This window comes from Maniola hyperantus, chromosome Z (genome assembly GCF_902806685.2).
Source record: "Maniola hyperantus chromosome Z, iAphHyp1.2, whole genome shotgun sequence".
Taxonomy (NCBI): Eukaryota; Metazoa; Arthropoda; class Insecta; order Lepidoptera; family Nymphalidae; genus Maniola; species Maniola hyperantus.
In genome coordinates this window covers 607,703-628,111 of record NC_048564.1, presented here as the reverse complement: position 1 = coordinate 628,111, position 20,409 = coordinate 607,703, and the positions used below count along the sequence as shown (strand labels likewise).

The following is a 20,409-nucleotide window of genomic DNA, read 5'->3' as shown; positions in this document are numbered from 1 at the left end:
AAACGCGACGCGTGCGCGAACTGACTCCCTTGAAAAAAGACCCCGGACGGGTTCGAAACTAGTCGGGATAACGTCGACTAAATACGTAAGTACAGCCGGCGACAGATATTGTATATATTTCTGAGTTTCCTCAGTGGTTGAAAAACAAAGTCTTCGAAGAGATAGTGATGGCACATAGATTTCCTCGCCATTTAGGATAAAGAGATCCGTACCTCAAAAGGAAAACCCCTTATAGGATCACTTCGGTGTCTGTCAAGACAAGGGGAATAAAACTTATAGGGAACTTCCCGCTGTGCTAGAATCAAGAAATTTGGCAAGTAGCAATGTCTTATAGCACAAGTAATAGAAAAAATATTACCTAAATGCACTCATAACAATCTGATAAAAGTCCATTCAATGACAGATAGATTTGAAATATCAAAAAAAATAAGCTCGTCTACCTGAACGGGGAAAATCTAGCTTAAAGGTCACAGCTTATATTGAACTTACGCATTGGTGGCGGCGTGGCCATGGACACCACAGAGGCGGCCATCGCGGCGCGTTTCTTGTTGCGTATGGCTGGCGGCATTGGTCCCATGTTGGTTCCAACGTTGGCGTCCTTGCTGGTCCCCGCCAAGCCGCTCACTCTGCCGGATAAACCACAAATATAATAAATCAGCCCACTGGACTGATGATCTGACGAAGGTGGCGGGAAGCAGGTGGATGAGGAAGGCGGGGGAGCGTGTTTGGTGGCGCGCTCTTGAAAAGGCCTGTCCCAGTGGTTGGCGCTTATAGGCTAATGGATTGGATTGGATGAAAAGAAATTACAATAATAGGGTCTTGAACTGTAGTAATAAAATGTGATTTTTTACATAGCGATAGTTTATGGGGATAGAATTTTCGTCAATTTTCGTCAAAATCGGATTTTGACGAAAGTTGTTGCCAACCACGGTGACATAGACAAACATTACATATCAAAATTTGAACTGTTATACGGATAGACACGAATACGAAATCATTAAAATGCTTTTAAACAAATATACGTAGCCAAGCCAAATCCGACAAATTAGATGAGCTTAAACTCATAACATTAAAAACCATGAAATCTGTTGTACGTGTAATTTTAATAACTGAGACACGGATTAAATCATACAACAGCAAGATCACAACAGATTCCCGATTATACTTGCCTATATAACTAGCTTACGCTCGCGACTTCATCCACGTGGACTACACAAATTTCAAACCCCTATTTCACCCCTTTATGGGTTGAATTTTCAAAAATCCTTTCTTAGCGGATGCTTACGTCAAATATAGCTATCTGCATGCCAAATTTCCGCCCGATCCATCCAGTGGTTTCAGCTGCGTTGATAGATCAGTCAGTCAGTCACCTTTTCCTTTTATATAATTAGTTTCGTATTGGAGGACGAGTTTCTCTAAACTATGATAAAGATACAAAAATTCTAAGTATATGTCAGTTATATGTCTTAAAAACTGTATTCATACACAAACATACACTCGCAATTATGCTTTAAGAGAAGAACAATCCCACACTGTTTACGAAAACGCAACAAACTGCTACAATAAGTCCCTAAAATTATAAACAACTATGGAAAAAAAACAATATTCTCTTTGAAGGAGCACTGTTACGTACAACAACTTACCTGAAATAATTGCAAACAGCAAAAGTTTTCCTATATTTAAAAAACAACGTGTTAATGTATAATGTTAACCTCTTCACTGTATACTAGTAGGTATTTTCAACTGCATGACTGTCCTACTAATTTTTTTTACTACCTACCTACTACATAATTTATTTTTGTAACATAAGTACTAGATTGTGACACTTAGATACCTACCATTGTTATCAATGTAAACAGTTTTAATTCTCGATGTTTATTGTGATTTAGAAATCCGCTAAGAAAGGATTTTTGGAAATTCAACCCCTGAGGGCGGTTACGCACTGCATGCGACCCGAGTCTGTGAAAATATTTTTTTTTTGTTTTGTATGGTAGCTTATGATGTCGTAGATAATCGCTGGTATTCTCACGGATGACGGAAGTGCAGTGCGTAATCGCCGTAAGGGGGTAAATTAGGGGTTCGAAGTTTGTGTAGACCTTCGCGGCCATAAGCTAGTCTATACATATAAATCAGTTCTGTGACTGATTGACTGACAAACACCGCACAGCCTTAAGGAATAGACTTTGGTTTGGGAGGACATATCCCTTAACTACCCTAGGGATGCACTGAGGATTTTAAAAAAATCCGTGGGGATTTAAAAAAACGTAAATCCACGCGGACAAGTCGCAGGTATAAGTTATTTAAATATAATTAAGTTAGCACGCAAGCGTAGCTTTACTGCTGAATTAATCTCTTACAAGTAACGCTTAGCTAGATATATCAAAGAATTCACAATGCATTTGCGTAGTAATCAATACACGCACAAGTGTGTCTGTCTGTCTCTTACGTTTTCATAGTCTATTTCTTTGATTTTTATAAGTACAGAGATAGCTTGCATCTTATTTTATTTTATTTTTATTTTGTTTATTTGAAAGAAATCAAAAGCGAAATTACATAATTATTATTATTTAAATCTAAAATCTAAATCTCTAATCTAAATAAAAATCTAATCTAAATCTACTTAAAACTGGACACAGGCTACTTTTTATCCTTAAAAAATTGGGTCCACGCGGAATTTTTAAAATCGCAAATATAGCGTATGGCCACAGATTAAAAAGCAGTGTGATATCAAAATCCTATAAAACCGCGCTCGAGCTCGCTTAGCTATATGGAATTACGAATACTCGCAACGTCACATTAGTTGAATGACATGCAGGCATGCATCAGCTGATTCGAGCCGCACAAGTACGATCGGCATCAGCCGTCCCGTTCGCTCACAGCCGCTCGCTTGGGGTGACCATATTTTTGCGAGAACAACAACTCAACACAACAAGCTTAAAACTTCGTAAATTTTCATTAAATATTTTTTAAATTTTGTATGTATATGCTTTATGTTAAAATATTCGACACGTGATTCTTTTTTTGCTTAAGTATATTAAAACTTAGGTTGTAGTGCGCCTCCTACGCATTTCAACGAGAAGTTATCGCATAGCAGCATAAATCGAGGTGGGGATGCCCCGCACAGCCGCACAGCCCCCACGTTAACCCGGTGCTGGCTAGCGCGGGCGTGCGGGACGTCCCTCTGCCTCATACTCTGATTGCCATCTCGACCTGTCGCGAAATATACTTGTTTATCTTTTAAGTAAACTAAAATATAGGTAGGTACAACAGAGAAGAATCAAAAATTAAATAGAACTATAGCAGTTAAATAGCGCTAGTCAATAAATTAAAAAAAAACATTCGCAGGCAAGCATTATTCTTTATAACTACCACTCATAAAGTTCGCATAGAGAAATGAAAATAAAAATCTCGACACTCGACGCGGCACCACGTTGTTTGATGTCTTAAAACATTCTTTATTGAAACCTGTAAAGAATGAAGATGGTACTTGCCCAGGTTTGTTGGTGTCCTGCATCTCGTAGGCGACGTTCAGGCCGCCCCAGGCGCCGCGCCCGCCCACGCCGTGCGGGGAGTGGCTCGGCTCCATCGCCGTCTGCAACAACATAACCATCATACAGTGAATTTTTTATACTGGTATTAGCCCTTGATTTCAATTGCTGCCCCTGCCGAGCCTTGGTGCAGCAGTTTAAGGCACTCCGGGCGTAATACCCAGGGAGACGCAGGATCGAATGCTGCCGGTCCCGCAGTTTTTAGGGTTCCGTACCTCAAAAGGAGAAAAGCAACCCTTATAGGATCACACACGGAAGTCATTTTGTAGAAGGTAAGCTAAACATAATTATCATAGAGGCGGTGGTCGTTGGAGCCGAAAAGTCCTGAAATGGAGATCGCGTATAAGCAAGCGTAGTGTGGACGCCCTCCAGCACGTTAGACAGACGATATAAAGAGGCTAGAGGGAAGTGGCTGTATGAGGAAAACTGAAGACCGGGTGTGGTGGTGCTTATTAGGGATGGCCTATGTCCAACAGTGGACATATAAATACAAAGTGACGGCATCTTACCTCCAGAATCCATAGTGAAATAACATCATGGTGTATGTTCACATTACACAGATATTCACATACTATTCTAACTATTCAAACCCTATAGATTCGCGAACCCATCCAGTCGCACGTTTGTATGAAGGTCACTTAACCAATGATACAGTTACTAGGCACTAAGACATTAAAACTTTATAAATTGACTGTAGATTCAGGTAAATTGAAACTAAAGTAATAACCGTGCCAACGAAAAATTTAACAAATTGACAAGGAAAATTAATAATTTGGTATGTTTATCCTCGACACTTTAATATAACAACAATATTACAATTTATCAGTGAAGAACTACATGTTTATTAATAACTAGCGACCAGATCCGGCTTCGCACGGGTAGCTTATTACTATTTTTTGTAGGGATTTCTAATTTTTTTTTAAATATAGCCTATATGTCACTCAGGAATATAATGTAGTTTTCTAATGGTGAAAGAATTTTCAAATCGGTATAGTAGTTCCAGAGATTGCCCCCTACAAACAAACTTACAAACTTTACCTCTTTATAATTAGGTACCTAGTATAGAATATAGATACATGATCCCCGCGATTTCATCCGCGTGGATTTACGCTTTCCAATAAAAAAACAGTGGAAACTCTTCAATTTTCCGGGATAAAAAGTAGCCTTTATCACTTTCGAAGGTCTTAACTGTATCTATACGAAAAATCACGTCGATCGTTTACTCCCTGGCGGTATGATTGAAACAAGACAAACTGACCAACAAAGGCACTTTCGCATTTATAATCAGTAGTATTATAGTCCTAGGAGCGTCATTTATATTTAACAGCAAACAACACGTGCAGGTTTAGCACATTAACACATGTTGAACAAAAATACGCGCCTGCCAGAACCTGACTGAGCCGTAACTTCAAACCAAGTGTACGAGATCGCGACGAACGGTTAAACCGTTGATAACATAGACTAAAGAAAAAAGTTAGACAGAAAAACAATCCCCTAGACATTCAAACACGTTCGGAGAAACTGATAAGAATAAGCTGACTACTCTACAACGTGATCGCTTGGGTAGAATTTCGCTATTGAAACCTTTGATACGGATGACACAGAGCAAAGAAGAAATTAGACATACCTACCTAACATAACTACGTTTCAAATATATGGAGACGCGCAGCATCGCTCCGTGACTCATATATTATCATATATCTGTCATCTCGAACTTTAGAATTATTTATTAAGTTCTATTTATTGCCCATGTTTTTCAAAGTTTTGGTAGTTTTCAATTAAAATAACAAAACAGTAGAGTATAAGGCCATATTTTGTATTTATTTCGGGTGATTCAAGTTGGACAGATACAAAAGTTACGGAGTGTTATCACCGACTATCAATACAGTAAATGCAAAGTTAAATGGTACGCTAAAATTGAAACAGATACGAAGCCAAAAAAGAGACCGATTATTTTATTACGTACCTATAGATTTTTTTAATAATTTATTAGCGATTCTATTTATATACTAGTATCTATCATTTTCCTATTAGTGCTTGACACAAACTCTAACTGGCTTCAGTACTACCAAATGTCCGGCCACTTTACTATCTTTAGTCTGTGGTTGATAATAAAATATGTAATTGCGACTTACCATTTTATAATATCTTTATAGTAAATCCAAGGGATTCACGCACTAGAGTTCATCGCGATAGGGGTCTGTTTGGTGTGCACTAGAGGATAATAATATAATACAAGATTCTGTTGTCAATATTATGTTAAAAAGACTAGCCAGCCCCCTTGCGACAGATGTTGTTGAAACCGGCACAGTGGGTCGACTGCGAGCCGTATAGCTTAAAGTTTCTGTTTAGCATAGCATCTGAATGGCAGATTACAAATGGCGCTAGCGCATCAGGTAGCTAGGGGATGGGTCGAGAGCCGAGACAGGGGTGCAGCTTGCAGGTAAATCGCAATGTTTGGCTTTGCCCCGCGCTCTATAGACACACAGATAACGCTTCTCGGAAAGTCAAATGAGATGCAATGAGATGTTTACGTAAGGTTTTTATTGTTCCAGTGTTCTTTTATTTTAAAAAGTATAAATACTTATAATGCATGAGTGAATGATGCTATTTTTTAGATATTACGCCTATATAGTAATATTACGCAATCGAACGCAGGAGCGAAACGCCTTTGTGCAAAAGGCGTATGAATGCGTGGGTCCAAAGGTGAACGCACACTTATCCGAGCCGAACGCATCGAACGAATCGAAGTCAAGAAGGCCTCGCACACATATGACATGTCCGCACCAGAAGAATCAACTGCGCCAAAGAATCTACTCAAATTAGAATCACTCATTTTTTTAAACGATGAAGAAATAGTACTCGCGCGTTGCTCTGTCGTACGCAACTGAATGCGAGGAAGATTCCACGCGGAGAAGTGTGCGAGGTTTCATGAGATTTCATATCATCATCATGATCAACCCATCGCCGGCTCACTACAGAGCACGGGTCTCCTCTCAGAGTGAGAAGGGTTTTGGCCATAGTCTACCACGCTGGCCAAGTGCGGATTGGCAGACTTCACACACCTTTGGAACATTATGGAGAACTCTCAAGCGTGCAGGTTTCCTCACGATGTTTTCCTTCACCGTTAAAGCAAGTGATATTTTAATTACTTAAAAAACGCACATAACTCCGAAATGTTAGAGGTGCGTTCCCGGGATCGAACCCCCGACCTCCGATTGGAAGGCGGACATCCTAACCACTAGGCTACCACAGCATTTTCCAGAGATTTCATATACAGAATTCCAAAATTCGTTTCGTTCGCCTCGTTCGACGCGTTCGGCTCGGATAAGTGTGCGTTCACCTTACTAAAGACGTAAGATTTTTTTTTTTTTTTTTTTTTTTTTTTATTCGTTATAGGCGCACGCTTGACCACGATCACACCTGATGGAAAGTGATGATATGGCCTAAGATGGGACGCGTTTGCCTAGAAGGTGCCTATTCACTCTTGTTTTAAAGATACCCGGATTATAATTGACAGGAAACACTGATTTAGGAAGAGTATTCCAGACCCTAGCCATGCGTATAAGGAATGATGACGCAAAGCGTTTCGTGCGCGAAGATGGAATGTTGACGACATAGGGGTGAAAACTCGCCCGGTGTCTTGCGGTACGGTGGTAGAAAGGTGAGGGAGGGACAAGATCGAACAGCTCCTGCGCACACTCTCCGAAATATATCCTGTAAAACACCGATAGGCCGGCAACTTTTCGGCGGTGATCAAGACTTTGAAGCTTCCCCAAAAGTGGTGAATCTTCGCCTATAAGTCTCCTGGCTCGACTATCAACGGCGTCTAAAGCGGCTAGTTGGTATTTAGCAGAGCCATCGAAGAGATGACTGCAGTACTCCATGCACGACCGGACCTGGGCCTGATATAAGGTTACCAGTTGGTGCGACGTGAAGTACTGCTTGACTTTGTTGAGAATACCAAGTTTTTTGGCAGCAGTCTTGGCTTTAGCTTCGATAGCCCTTCCGAAGTTGATATTGGCTGAAATGTCGAGACCTAAGAGATCAATATGATCGGTGATAGGAACGGAGACACCTCGGAAAGTGGGAGTCAAGGTGAAAGGACTCCGTTTAGCTGTAAGCTATTATAGAAATATTATAGTAAATATTATAGAATGTTTTTCTTATTAATTACCTACTAGCTACGCACGAGGCTTCGCCCGCGTGGAATTTAGTTTAGTAATCACAAACGGACCTACTCGTATGTTATCTAATTGAATTTCAAATGATTTTTGGAAAAGAAATCAAATTGAATTTCGAATGTTATTGAAAACATTTTTGCGATTGGTTGGCGTCTCAAAATGGTTAACATCCACTGAGATTTTTGCCTCTATCATTAGTATGGGATTACGTAACAGAGAGCGCGCTATAGTAACTTCTTTCCGTGGATAGGTAGGATAGGATACGTATATATAGTAGTTGTAATTATATAATACAGAGTAGGCACTTCAATCCATACTGATATTATAAATGCGAAAGTGTGTCTGTCTGTCAAATTTTGTACAGAGATAGCTTGCATCCCGGGGAAGGACATAGGCTACTTTTGATCCCGGAAAATCAAAGAGTTCCCACAGGATTTTTAAGAACCTAAATCCACGCGAGCGAAGTCGCGGGCTTCATCCAGTACAAGTATAAATAAAACGTATGGCGAGTGTTATTTTAAGAATTTCGAGGTTCGTACCATTTGCAACGCACACACATGTGTCCGCATTTGATGACACATTTTAGCGTTTGAATTATTGTGAGTGATATCCATTATTATCTTTCATCATCATCATCATCAACCAATAGACGTCCACTGCTGGACATAGGTCTCTTGTAGGGACTTCCGCTTCCTTCCAGCGGCTCCCTGCGACTCGTCTGATGTCGTCCGTCCACCCAGTGGGGGGTTTTCCAACATTATAATCTTTGAACATATAAAATTAAAAAGTGCCTGACTGACTGATCTATCAACGCACAGCTCAAACTGGTGGACGTATCGGGCTGAAATTTTGCATTTAGATAGCTATTATGACGTAGGCATCCACTAACAAAGGATTTTTGAAAATTGAACTCCTTAGAGGGTGAAATAGAGTTTTGAAATTTGTGTAGTCCACGCGGACGAAGTCGCGAGCATAAGCCAGTAATACATGTATAATTAAAGTCGTAAAAAACCGGATACCACTCGATATTTTACCCCGAACGCACTTAATATCGATAGAGAGAAAAATAACCTAAAATCGTGCTGCAATAAAAACTTTACTAATGTGCATTTATTCTTTAATACATATTTAATCATTCATAGAATTCAAAATACTTAACGTAATTTAATATCTGCGTACAAAGGTTTACTTGATTAATCTATACTATTATATCAAGAGGTAATGTCGTTAAGTTTGTTTGTAGGGGGTAATCTTTGGAACTACTGAACCGATTTTAAAAATTCTTTCACCAGTAAAAAGCTTCATTATTCCTGAGTGACATAGGCTATACGGGATCTTTAAAAACCTAAATCTACGCGGGCGAACCCGCGGGGATCAGCTATCATGAATACACCATAAAAACTTATTTTTGTATTTATTTTTATTTAGCACTAGCTGACCCGGCGAACTTCGTGCCGCCTAACAAATGGATTCTTTATTAGGGTTCCGTACCTCAAAAGGAAAAACGGGATCACTTTGTTGTCTGTCTGTCTGTCAAGAAACCTACAGGTTGACCTAGAATCATGAAATTTGGTAAATAAGTGGGTCTTATAGCTGGTATTAGGGGAAAAATCTGAAAACCCTGAATTTGTGGTTACATTACACAAAAAAAATTTAATTGTGGTCATAAACTAATAATTAGTATTTTCAATTTTGGAAGTAAGATAACTATATCAAGTGGGGTATCATATGAAAGGAGTTCACCTGTGCATTCTAAAACAGATTTTTATTTATTTTTATGCATCATAGTTTTTGAATTATCGTGCAAGATGTCGAAAAAATACGACTGTAATACGGAACTCTCGTTGCGCGAGCCTGACTCGCACTTGGCCGGTTTTTTTGATACTTTAAATTTTTCTCTCCGTAAGAACCATCTTCGTACTTCAAGGAATATTTAAAATAAGAATTAGCGAAATCGGTTCAACTGTTCTCGAATCTCGAGATTTGCGATCAGCAACACATTCAGCGATTCATTTTTATATAATATAGAGATGTTACGCAGACATAGTCAGGCCGCAACGCTAGACGTGTCTGCATCACGCGTTCCCACACTCGCCGCAGAAACTGACACCTGACGCGGCACAAATCGTGGGATCGCGACCACCGTCCGCGAGGACTAGATACATATATCACAAGGGAATATGCATATAATTTTTTTAAAATTTTAATCTATATATATAAAAGGAAAAGGTGACTGACTGACTGACTGACTGACTGACTGATTGACTGACTGATCTATCAACACACAGCTCAAACTGGACGGATCGGGCTGAAACTTGGCATGCAGATAGCTATTATGACGTGGGCATCAGCTGAGAAAGGATTTTTGAAAATTCAACCCCTAAGGAGGTGAAATAGAGGTTTGAAATTTGTTTAGTCCACGCGGACAAAGTCGCGAGCATAAGCTAGTTTACTTATATTTTTAACATAGTAAAAACTAGAAATATTGTTTGAAATGCTCAATTTTTAAAAAATAATAATATTTAAAACATTGCTCGATCTGTCCTAACTATGGGCAAACACAACAGACTGCAGGCAAGCCAAAGAAGCTTTCCCCAACATAGACAAACGGCAAACTAACAAACTACTCCGCCTGGACAGAGGTAAACTTAGGAAGGCGGTGGGACTCATAACAGGGCATAGCCCACTAAACACCGACGCACGTGGTCCTAGAGTGCACGGGCGTAGCAGAACAACGCGAACGCCATTTGGGTTCTCCGACCTCATTCCATGAAGCCCTCGGCAACCTGGGCGGTCTACTCGGCTTCTGGAGTGAGCTTGGATGGCTGGAGTGAAGACTTCAGCGGGGAGGGGCAATGCACGCACAACAGACGGAAACGTTTAAGTGCGGAAACCAGCCCAGAGCGAAGAAGAAGAAGAAGATTGCTCGATCTGTTCAAACGCCGTCATTTTACGCGGGCTTTGAATGACGTCACGATTCACGTCAGTCACCTGTCACGTGACAGTACAAATATATATAGAACAAATATTGGTTTAAATGTTAATATAGCAAAAAAATACATAGCGAATTTGCTTATAAATAGCTTTTTGGGCAAAGTATCATTGAGTGGCAAAGTTGGCTGGTTTGACGGTAACTATGCCATTTAGGACGTCTTCTTTAGGAAGGTGGAATAAGTCCTTAATCAAGACGGCCAAGTGCAGTGAGCAAAACCGCGCGTAAATTCGAAACGTGGCTTTAGTGCCATGTCCTGATTTTACCTCTATACCCGGTTTTGGACTAATCTCCTCCCTTACACATTTTCATGAAAATAACTTAAAAACTTTCATACATACTTTCATTCGCTATTTAACCCTCTTGGAAGAAGAATTTAAAAAAATATTGTAATGTAATATTGTATATTACAATGACAGATTTACACACTTTATGTTTAATTTTTAAATTTACACTAGAGCCTCAGTATTTCCGGCATTTTGCCCAAAGAGCTAAAACTGAAAATTTGGGTCCCCTTGGCGAATGACCTTCTTGCCCAAAGAGCTAATTGAGCAAAAACTAAAAATTTTCGTCCCCTTGGCGAATGACCTTTTTGACCAAAGAGCTAGTTGAGCGAGAAATGATAATTTGGGTCCCCTTGGCAAATGACTTTCTTGCGCAAAGAGCTAATTGAGCGAAAACTGATAATTTTCGTCCCCTTGGCCAATGATCTTTTTGCCCAAAGAGCTAATTGAGCGAGAAATGACAATTTGGGTCTCCTTGGCAAATGACCTTTTTGCCAATAGTCATAGTCATAGTCATAGTCATTTATTCATAAATACACATTATACGTCAATTACAATAATTTAAATTCTTTTTCATAATATTTAATAACATATTCTTGTTTCAAGAATAGATTTTTTAAAAATATAAAATAAAATAAAATAAATGTTTTAAACAATTTAGTCTTGGATCTTCCCAAGTAGAAATTCATTATAACTATAGAAACCAATAGAACCAATTGAAGATTATAGAAACCAATAGAACCAATTGAGCAAAAAATTAAAATTTTCGTCCCCTTAGCGAATGACCTTTTTGCCCAAAGAGCTAGTTGAGTGACAAATGATAATTTGGGTCCCCTAGGCGAATGACCTTGTATTTGACTAAAGGTAAACTCACCTGTTTGTGCGGCTGGTGGAAGATGTGCGGCGAGGGCCCGCTCATCTCTGGAGGCAGCGGGATCTGAGGAAATACTATTGTCTTATATCTATGTAACTTAGGATAGGTATAAAGACCGGAACGCATTATAAGGGGCATATAATCTCTATGCCGCGACGCGCTGTGCAGCGCCGCTCTAGTGCGACATGTATAAGTCCAGCAAATTGCTAATGCGCGTGGCCGCCGTTTTAGTGAGGTCAGCACTAGACTGAAGTTTCGAGCTGATGGTATATTTTTATTTCGGCTGACGTCAAAATGAAGTCATTTCGATGTTAATGAGACATGGTTCCAGCGCAATAGCAATTTGCAGGACTTATACCATACGAAATTATTGAAATACCTACCCTACCCCTATTATAAATGTGAAACTGTGTTTGTTTGTAGGTTTGTCCTTCCATCACGTCGCAACGGATCAACAGATCAACGTGATTTTGGGTATAGTTTAAGACCTGGAGAGGAACATAGGCTACTTTATATACCGGAAAATCAAAGAGTTCCCACGGGAGTAATCCACACATACAAAGTCGCGGGCATCAGCTAGTACATAGTATATTACCGCACTGTGCAGCGCTGCGCAACATTTCGCGCAATCTTATTTCGCGTAGATTACCTTTTTTTCTCAAGTTTTTATTTTTATCACATCTAACAGCCCGTTCCCACTTGTCGACTGTTGGGCCGGATTTCAATCGGATGTTGCAGTGGTAGGACATTTTTACAAAAAATCGGTTTCAGACAAGTAAAGCTATCATATAAAATGTTCTGCCATAGGAACATCCTATCAATATCCAGCCCCAAAAGCCGACAAGTGGGAACCGGCTCTTAGTGCATTCAAAAATGATGGATGGCGGACTTAACTCAAATTACTTATGAAAAATATTTTGAACCTTCTTCCCCATTACCCTGGGACAGTACATATTATGTCCAATTTTCGTTGATGCATACGGCTACATTTTGTTACAATTAATTTGTTAGTTTATTATATTTAAAATTACGATATATTTACAAGCATTATCACAAGAATTCAAATACGCGCGTAAATCGACTGCAGTACGGCAGACTCGACTCGCGCGACTAACACGCGTCGCTCGCGCGATTATAGATGCTAGTGACTCTTTGGTTGCATCAGGTTTCCACAAATTTCAGAGCTAGTACTCATATCAGGGGAAATGTGACGGCAAAATTTCTCGCGCGTAGCACGCTGCACGCTCCTTCTGGACTCAACGTAATTGGCCTTTTACGTGTGCTTTCTTATGTATAGTATGAAGTGCATCTCAAGAATTCGAACCTTGAAACATATTGTCGCCAGAGTAAAGTGGACCGTAAGCTCCTCAATTTAAAGTCAATAATTCAGTACCTTCGATTTTAAATTCGTAAAGTTTTGACTTGGAGCGCCAGCAAGATGTATAGGACGAAACTTGAGCTTTAGAATAAGGAAGTTAAACTCCATTATATTTAAACGCTGAAGTTTTTCGATTTTAGATTTCTATCGACGTTGGCGAGATGTAAAATCTTGTACTAACCCTAGAGGACAATGTCTACAGTGTTATGATGAAGTTGCATGCTCACGAAAAGCGGAATATACACACATAAATAATAATAAGTACAGTACTGCCACTTTCATAAGTCGCATCGGCAAAATAACGCCGACTAAAACCGAATCTACACCAATGAAATACAGACCTCATTGCTTGACGTTAAGATTTTAAACACAAGAGCAAGGACTCGTGCTATCTCGCTCATGATTCGCGCGTACAAAACATGGCGCCTAGGCAATAACCAATAGCGGACGGTCGCGAGCTGTTATTGGCCGAGTTATTTTCGTGCCATTTAAAAATAAGATGTCTGGGCACGTACATCGCCGTACAAAAACCGGCAGAAAACAATATACATCGACCTTTTAGAAGGAGATTTGTAGAGCATTGTCTCTGTCGTTGAGGCCGACAAAAAGTCATATAGGTATGAGTGACAGAGACAACGCTCTACAAAGCCGAAATGTCATTCTAAAGGCCGATGTACATTATTTTCTGCCGCGTACTGTAACTTATAAAAATGGTAGTACTGTAACAATGAAATATATACGCGGCTATGAACCTGCGAGTGCGCGAGGGCGGTAGCGGGAGCGGGCGCGAGCGCGGGCGGCGGGGCGGGCGCGGACGCGGACAGGTTGAGCCCGTGGCCGGCGGGCGGCAGCGGCACCGACACGAGCAGCGAGGCCGGCCCGTCGCGCTCCTTGCCCTTGCACGGGACATACGTCGTTAATACCCGTATCCATATATAATGCGTCCGAACTAACAATACCAATCAATGGGAGGATGACTATGTCGACACTAAATTATTTCTTAGGAAAGTTCCTCTTCCCAAATTCGTTAAATCCACGTTCGTTCACTAACCATTTTAAAATATCTATTCAACTAAAAAAGTACGTCAAATTACGTCAAACGTTTATGACGTCACGTTTGATAAACAGTCGCTGATTTGACTAGTAGGTAATCATTCATCCAAGAGTAGTCATCATCCCTATTCCCGCCATCTTGTTACAAGCGGGTGGAAAGTATACAACCGCGGCCGTAATTTAACTGATTCTAATTGAATGTTCTGGAATCGTCCTATAAGTCATTGAATGAAATCACAATAAAAAGATGTTTCGCTTCTTCTACTACTAAATTATACGAAAAAATAAATATACGAAAGCTTTATTAGTAGTTTATGAAACTGTTACATAAAAGGGTTATTAAAACACGAGTGTGAGTTAAATAGTAGCAAACAAGTTTTTAATAGAGTTATGTACAGTTTCATACACTAATTTATCTGAACTCATAGCCATATCTAAAAGGATAGCAATAGATTTAGATGTGTAATTTTAGTTTAGTTTAGAGATTGTGTACAACGGAAGTGTTTAGAGCCTCAATAGCTCAACCGGTATAAGAGTGGACTGAAAACCGAAAGGTCGACGGTTCAAACCCCGCCCGTTGCACTATTGTCGTACCTACTCCTAGCACAAGCCTGACGCTTAATTGGAGAGGAAAGGGGAATATTAGTCATTTAACATGACTAATATTCTTAAAAAAAAATAAAAAAAAAAGGATGAAACAAGAATTTTACCTTTAAAGCCTCTAAATTTCAGTGCACGCTACAAAATTAAACAATTCGGCTACTAACTAACTGGCATTTAAAGTCACGAGGTTGGACAGCTCTAAATTAAATTAGATTTGTCTGTCCTTTTCTTATTACTTTGGTAAGAAATAGATGGAAATACTCTAAATTTTAGTTGCGCTCAGAATCAGTACCACTATAGTACAACCGTGTTAACAAGAGGTGGTACGTACAACACATTCACACATTGCGCTTTTGTAGTCTGAATAAACGCAAGTGTCGTGAAAAGTCTATCTATCTCTCTCGCACGCGGCCAGCTTATGAACGTGAGAAATAAAGTATTGTTTTGTTCATTAAATAACCAACAACAGAATTTTAAAATAATATGAGGGTAGATAAAAAAACTAGAGTAAAAAGCGTCACGCAAGCTTCTATAATAACATGCTTTATTGTTTACTAAGCATCACTATAAAGCATGATAAGAAGCCACGCGTTCAAAATCTAAAAAAGTACTAAAAATAAAATTCAAATTACTTATAACTCGTACCAATAAAAAATCGAAATGGCGGCGCTAATCATCTCCTCTCTCTTTCACAATATTCCTATGTATGGCGTGTGAATGAGATGGAATGATTAGCGCTGCTTCGTTTCGATAATTTTATTTACTAGCACAAGTTATAAAAACATGGAAATGGCGGCGTTAATCATTTCCTCTCTCTTCCACAATATTCCTATGTACAGTGTCTAAATTTAGTTTCAGAGAAAGACAGCAGAATCGGTGCCAATATCTATTTTAAATTTAACTGACAATACATATATGGCTGACAATACAAGATTATATGGCTGCGAATGGGCGATGAACTGCTGGAGTTTGGAAGCATATTATTATTTACTTTACGATTTCTTATTTCCGATTCTGTTGTCTATGACTAAACTAAATTTAGAGTCTCTGCATCTTTTTCTTATTAATTATGCTAAAAAGGACTAAACATGTATTTTACATTTATAGACTCTAAATTGTTAATTTGTAAGATGATATAGTGGTGATAATTAATTACGTACTTAAAACTAAAGCTACGAGGGTTCCAAAGGCACCCAAGTCTGAGAAGAGCCCACAACAAACTCAGCCGTATATAGTTATATCAACTCACCTGAGGTTGCGACGGCGAGCGAATGTTGGAGACCTGGCTGAGGCCGCTCGGGCCCGGCATAGGGCTCGGTAGATGCCTGTAAGGGAAACAGATGCATATCTTGCGCTTCCTATCGAAAGACATTCTGTTATATTCTATAGATTATTTGTTTATTATCAAGAGGCGTATCTGTAGTGCGCTGCAAACAAACGTGTAGTACGCGACGGGTCGAAATTCCAATCGGGGAGAGAAGGCTCCGCACGCCCGCACAGTTCCCGCGCTAGCCCGGTGTGGGCGAGCTCGGGCCCCGATTGCCACCTCAACTTGTCGCGGACATTTGAATAGTTATCAAACTCAATGAAATTTTGTAGATACATTCTAGGAACTAATATCTATGTCTCTGTTTTCCCAGATTTCAGTTAAAATATTCAGTTTCAAAGTTACACAGTCTCAAGAATTTACACACAAATCTTTAAAACCGTGTAACTTCGAAACTCGTTATTTCTACGGAAATCTGGCGAAGCACAGACAAAGATATGAGTTTCTAGAACGTGTCTACAAAATTACATCGAGTTTAATAGGATCTTAGACTAGTAATAAAATGATGTGATATTTTGTATAGCGGTAGTTTATGAGGCTAGAATTCATTATTGAAGAGAATAATTTAAAAAATATCCCGATTTTTATTTATTTTTAACATTAACGGCGAATAATGACGTCATAATGCATACACGACAAATATTTTTCAATTTTTTAACATAAAAATAGAGTAATTTCTGCGGGAAAATATTTTTTGTTATAAAGTTGACAAATATTTGTCGTTTACGCTTTGTGACGCCATTAATCGCCTTTCGTATAGCTTGATGTTAATAAACTAATTATATTAAAAATAACAAAAATCTATTTTTTTTTTATTATTCTCTTTGATAACGAATGCTAGCGCCATAACCTACCTCTATACAAAACATCACATCATTTTATTACTACAATCCAAGACCCTATTGGCTAATATTCAAATGAACACTGAGCTAGTGTGCAGCGAGTGAGGGAGACACCGCTAATATTGGTGCTAATTCGGTTGATAACCATCTCTGTCACTCAAATAACTCATTATATATTAATTATCATTTTCACAATATTCTTTGCAAAAAAAGGTAAGTTAAGAGATAGTTAACAACCGAATCTACACCAATATAAATACACCATTAGTTTTTAATTACCTTTTAACTAGGAAATACAAAATATCAACACATTCATTCATATATTCAAACCGAAAATTTTGTCTAGTGGGATGCACGGCCAGTGGTTACGGAGGGGCAAAGCCGTGCCGGCAAGCGATTTAGCGTTCCGGTACGCTGCCGTGAAAAAACCTATACCCCTTTCAAGTCAGCCCGCTTTCATCACTTACCATCAGATTGCACTAACTTGTAATGGTATCATAGATTTATCACAGAAGGTATCGGATCTCTAGCAAAATGTCTTAACTCAAGTGGCCCAGTTTGCACACATATACACTTCTATGTTTCTTAATATTACGAAATGTAGAATTTTAAAAACTTTACTTTATCATAAAACTTGAACATTAAGTTTAATAAAGATTGCAAAATATTTATATTTAAGATCTCTTGTCATCGACAATAAATTTATAGAGATTCGATTTTTTTTTAATGAGTACAAAAATATTTATTCTAAAAATTTAAACTTAACACCTAAGCAATAAGTCAAAAAAAAATTAGCCCTTATTTTTGGGCCGGGGAATGGGCATTTATAATAATAATAAATAAAATTGATTTATTTCTTCATAACTACAAGTCAAAATTCATATAAAATGAAATACTAATAATATATAAAATAATTTGATGCACTTATTTTTATTCTCGAGCATTATATATCTATGTATAGAAAAAAAACTTTAATACTTTTGCCTAACTTTCCTAATTATCGTTTTTCTAATATATAATATTTTAAAAAATCAAGTTTAAAACAATAAACTTTTCCTGTATTCACCATTAAATTTTTATGGTACTTAATTAAAAAGTAGTGGTGTATTTATTTGTTATCTATATGTTTCGGAACTTTTAAAACACTTTCGCCGTTGTTTACTGATACTCGGGCAATTTCTCAATAAGTTGACACGTAGTTAACAGTCATTGTAAAGGCACGTTTTCACGGCTCAACCTGGTAGTACGACATGGGTAGTTCGACGAAGCCGATTAATCCGTACAAAATGAGTTCTCACGCGTCATTTTAACTTTAGGGGTCAACTGTCATGTCAAAAGTATGGTTCATCTTTAAAATAAGAACTAAAATATACTTTTGACATGACAATTGACACATAAAGTTAAAATGGCGCGTGACAACTCATTTTGTACGGATTGTACTAGTTACAAAACACTATGTTGACATGTTTAGACGAATTACAATATTTTTAATAAACGCTGAAATATTATCCTAAAATTGGGTTTTTGTCGCTTGGTATATTTTAATAGTATACCTACTATATTTGTATTTATGAACTCAATATTTTTAGGGTTCCGTACCTCAAAAGGAAAAACGGAACCCTTATAGGATCACTTTGTTGTCTGTCTGTCTGTCAAGAAACCTACAGGGTACTTCCCGTTGACCTGGAATCATGAAATTTGGCGGGTATGTAGATCTTATAGCTGACATTTGGGGAAAAAATCTGAAAACCGTGAATTTAGGGTTAGATCACACAAAAAAAATTAAATTGTCGTCATGAACTAATAATTAGTATTTTCAACTTTCGAAGTGAGATAACTATATCAAGTGGGGTATCATATGAAAGGTCTTCATCTGTACATTCTAAAACAGATTTTTATTTATTTGTATGCATCATAGTTTTTGAATTATCGTGCAAAATGTCGAAAAAATACGACTGTAGTACGGAACCCTCATTGCGCGAGTCTGACTAGCACTTGGCCGGTTTTTTTTCCTCTTTCATTTGACATCTCACTCGATACAATAGTAAAAAAAAAATTAAGGACCCCCACTTTTTTGGATGTAACATCCGTCAGATCAATTTTGTTTGCATGAAATGTAGCTTATGTCACCTGGACCATAATAACAAATCAATTGACACCTCATTCATCAAAATCAGCTCAGTAGTTTAGGCGCTACGATGGTATATAATATGGATGGTTTAGAATACTCTTACATGTTATGAGTTTCCTAGCAATTACAACCCGGGTATCTTTAAAACAAGAGTGAATAGGTATCTTCTAAACGCGTAAACGCGTCTCACTCAGGCCACATCATCACTTTCCATCAGGTGTGATTGTGGTCAAGCGTTTGCCTATAATGAATTAAAAAAAACACACACACATAGATACATACAACAAACATACATACATACTTACATACATAGACTGCTAAAATCATAACCCTTCCTTTTGGTTTTGCCGTAGTCGGGTATAAAATTAGTCGTTGTACCCAAGCGACCAGTGAAAACGCGACTTTAGTGAGTTATTGAAGGTGTCGAGAGCGCGAAAACCGAGATCTGTATCAGCATTATTATGTACATTACTTGTTACTCCTGTTCCCACGGAAATATTAGTAGCTTTAGGCAGTGGCCCGACCGCCGACGATGAACGAGAAACGAGTAGAACTAGAAACTATAAACGAGTTGACGATCAGCGGGAAGCGAGTGTGTAGTTTCGATAGTTTTGTCGCCGGGCTGAGCGAGTTTATTTTTGAAAGCTCGTCGCTCAGCGACAAAACTAGTAAAGGGAGTCGTCGCCGGCAGTGTGAACAGTCAAAGAGCAACTTTTGATATATGCATCGCTTTCGTTTACATGGAATGTACATTTATTGTGCGTTTCTTGAGTCGTTTTCTCGCCGGCGGTCGAACCACTGCCTTACAATAACAATAGCTTCGTTAGGGTTCTTCATATCAACAACTAGCTTAATCCCGCGACTTCGTCCGCGTGGACTACACAAATTTCAAAAGACTATCTGGCCCCTTTAGGGGTTAAATAATCGAAATCCTTTCTGGCGGATGTCTACGTCATAATAGCATATAAATGCCAACTTTCAGCCCGATCGTCCAGTAGTTTAAGCTGTGCGTTGATAGATCAGTCAGCCACCTGTTCGTTCTATATATTTAGATATTAAGCCGTGATAGCTTGGTGGTTACGACGTCCACTTCCTAATTGGGAGGTGGGAGGTTCGATACCGGGCACGCACATCTAACTTTTCAGAGTTATTTGCGTTTCAAGAAATGAAATATCCAAACCATTCTCATAATA

General features: G+C 38.7%; 1 protein-coding gene across 1 annotated transcript in view; it reads right to left on the bottom strand.

The window, feature by feature from the left end:
* The window catches only part of LOC117995636 (protein AF-10-like), a 57,123-nt gene that overhangs the window by 14,131 nt on the left and 22,583 nt on the right, over positions 1-20,409 (bottom strand). Inside the window, exons 15-19 of the mRNA XM_069508989.1 lie at positions 16,166-16,241; positions 14,013-14,156; positions 11,883-11,945; positions 3,492-3,592; positions 490-626 (exon numbers count right to left, since the gene is read on the bottom strand). Of these exons, the coding sequence (XP_069365090.1) occupies positions 490-626; positions 3,492-3,592; positions 11,883-11,945; positions 14,013-14,156; positions 16,166-16,241 (521 nt within the window). The remainder of the gene's footprint in view (positions 1-489; positions 627-3,491; positions 3,593-11,882; positions 11,946-14,012; positions 14,157-16,165; positions 16,242-20,409) is intronic.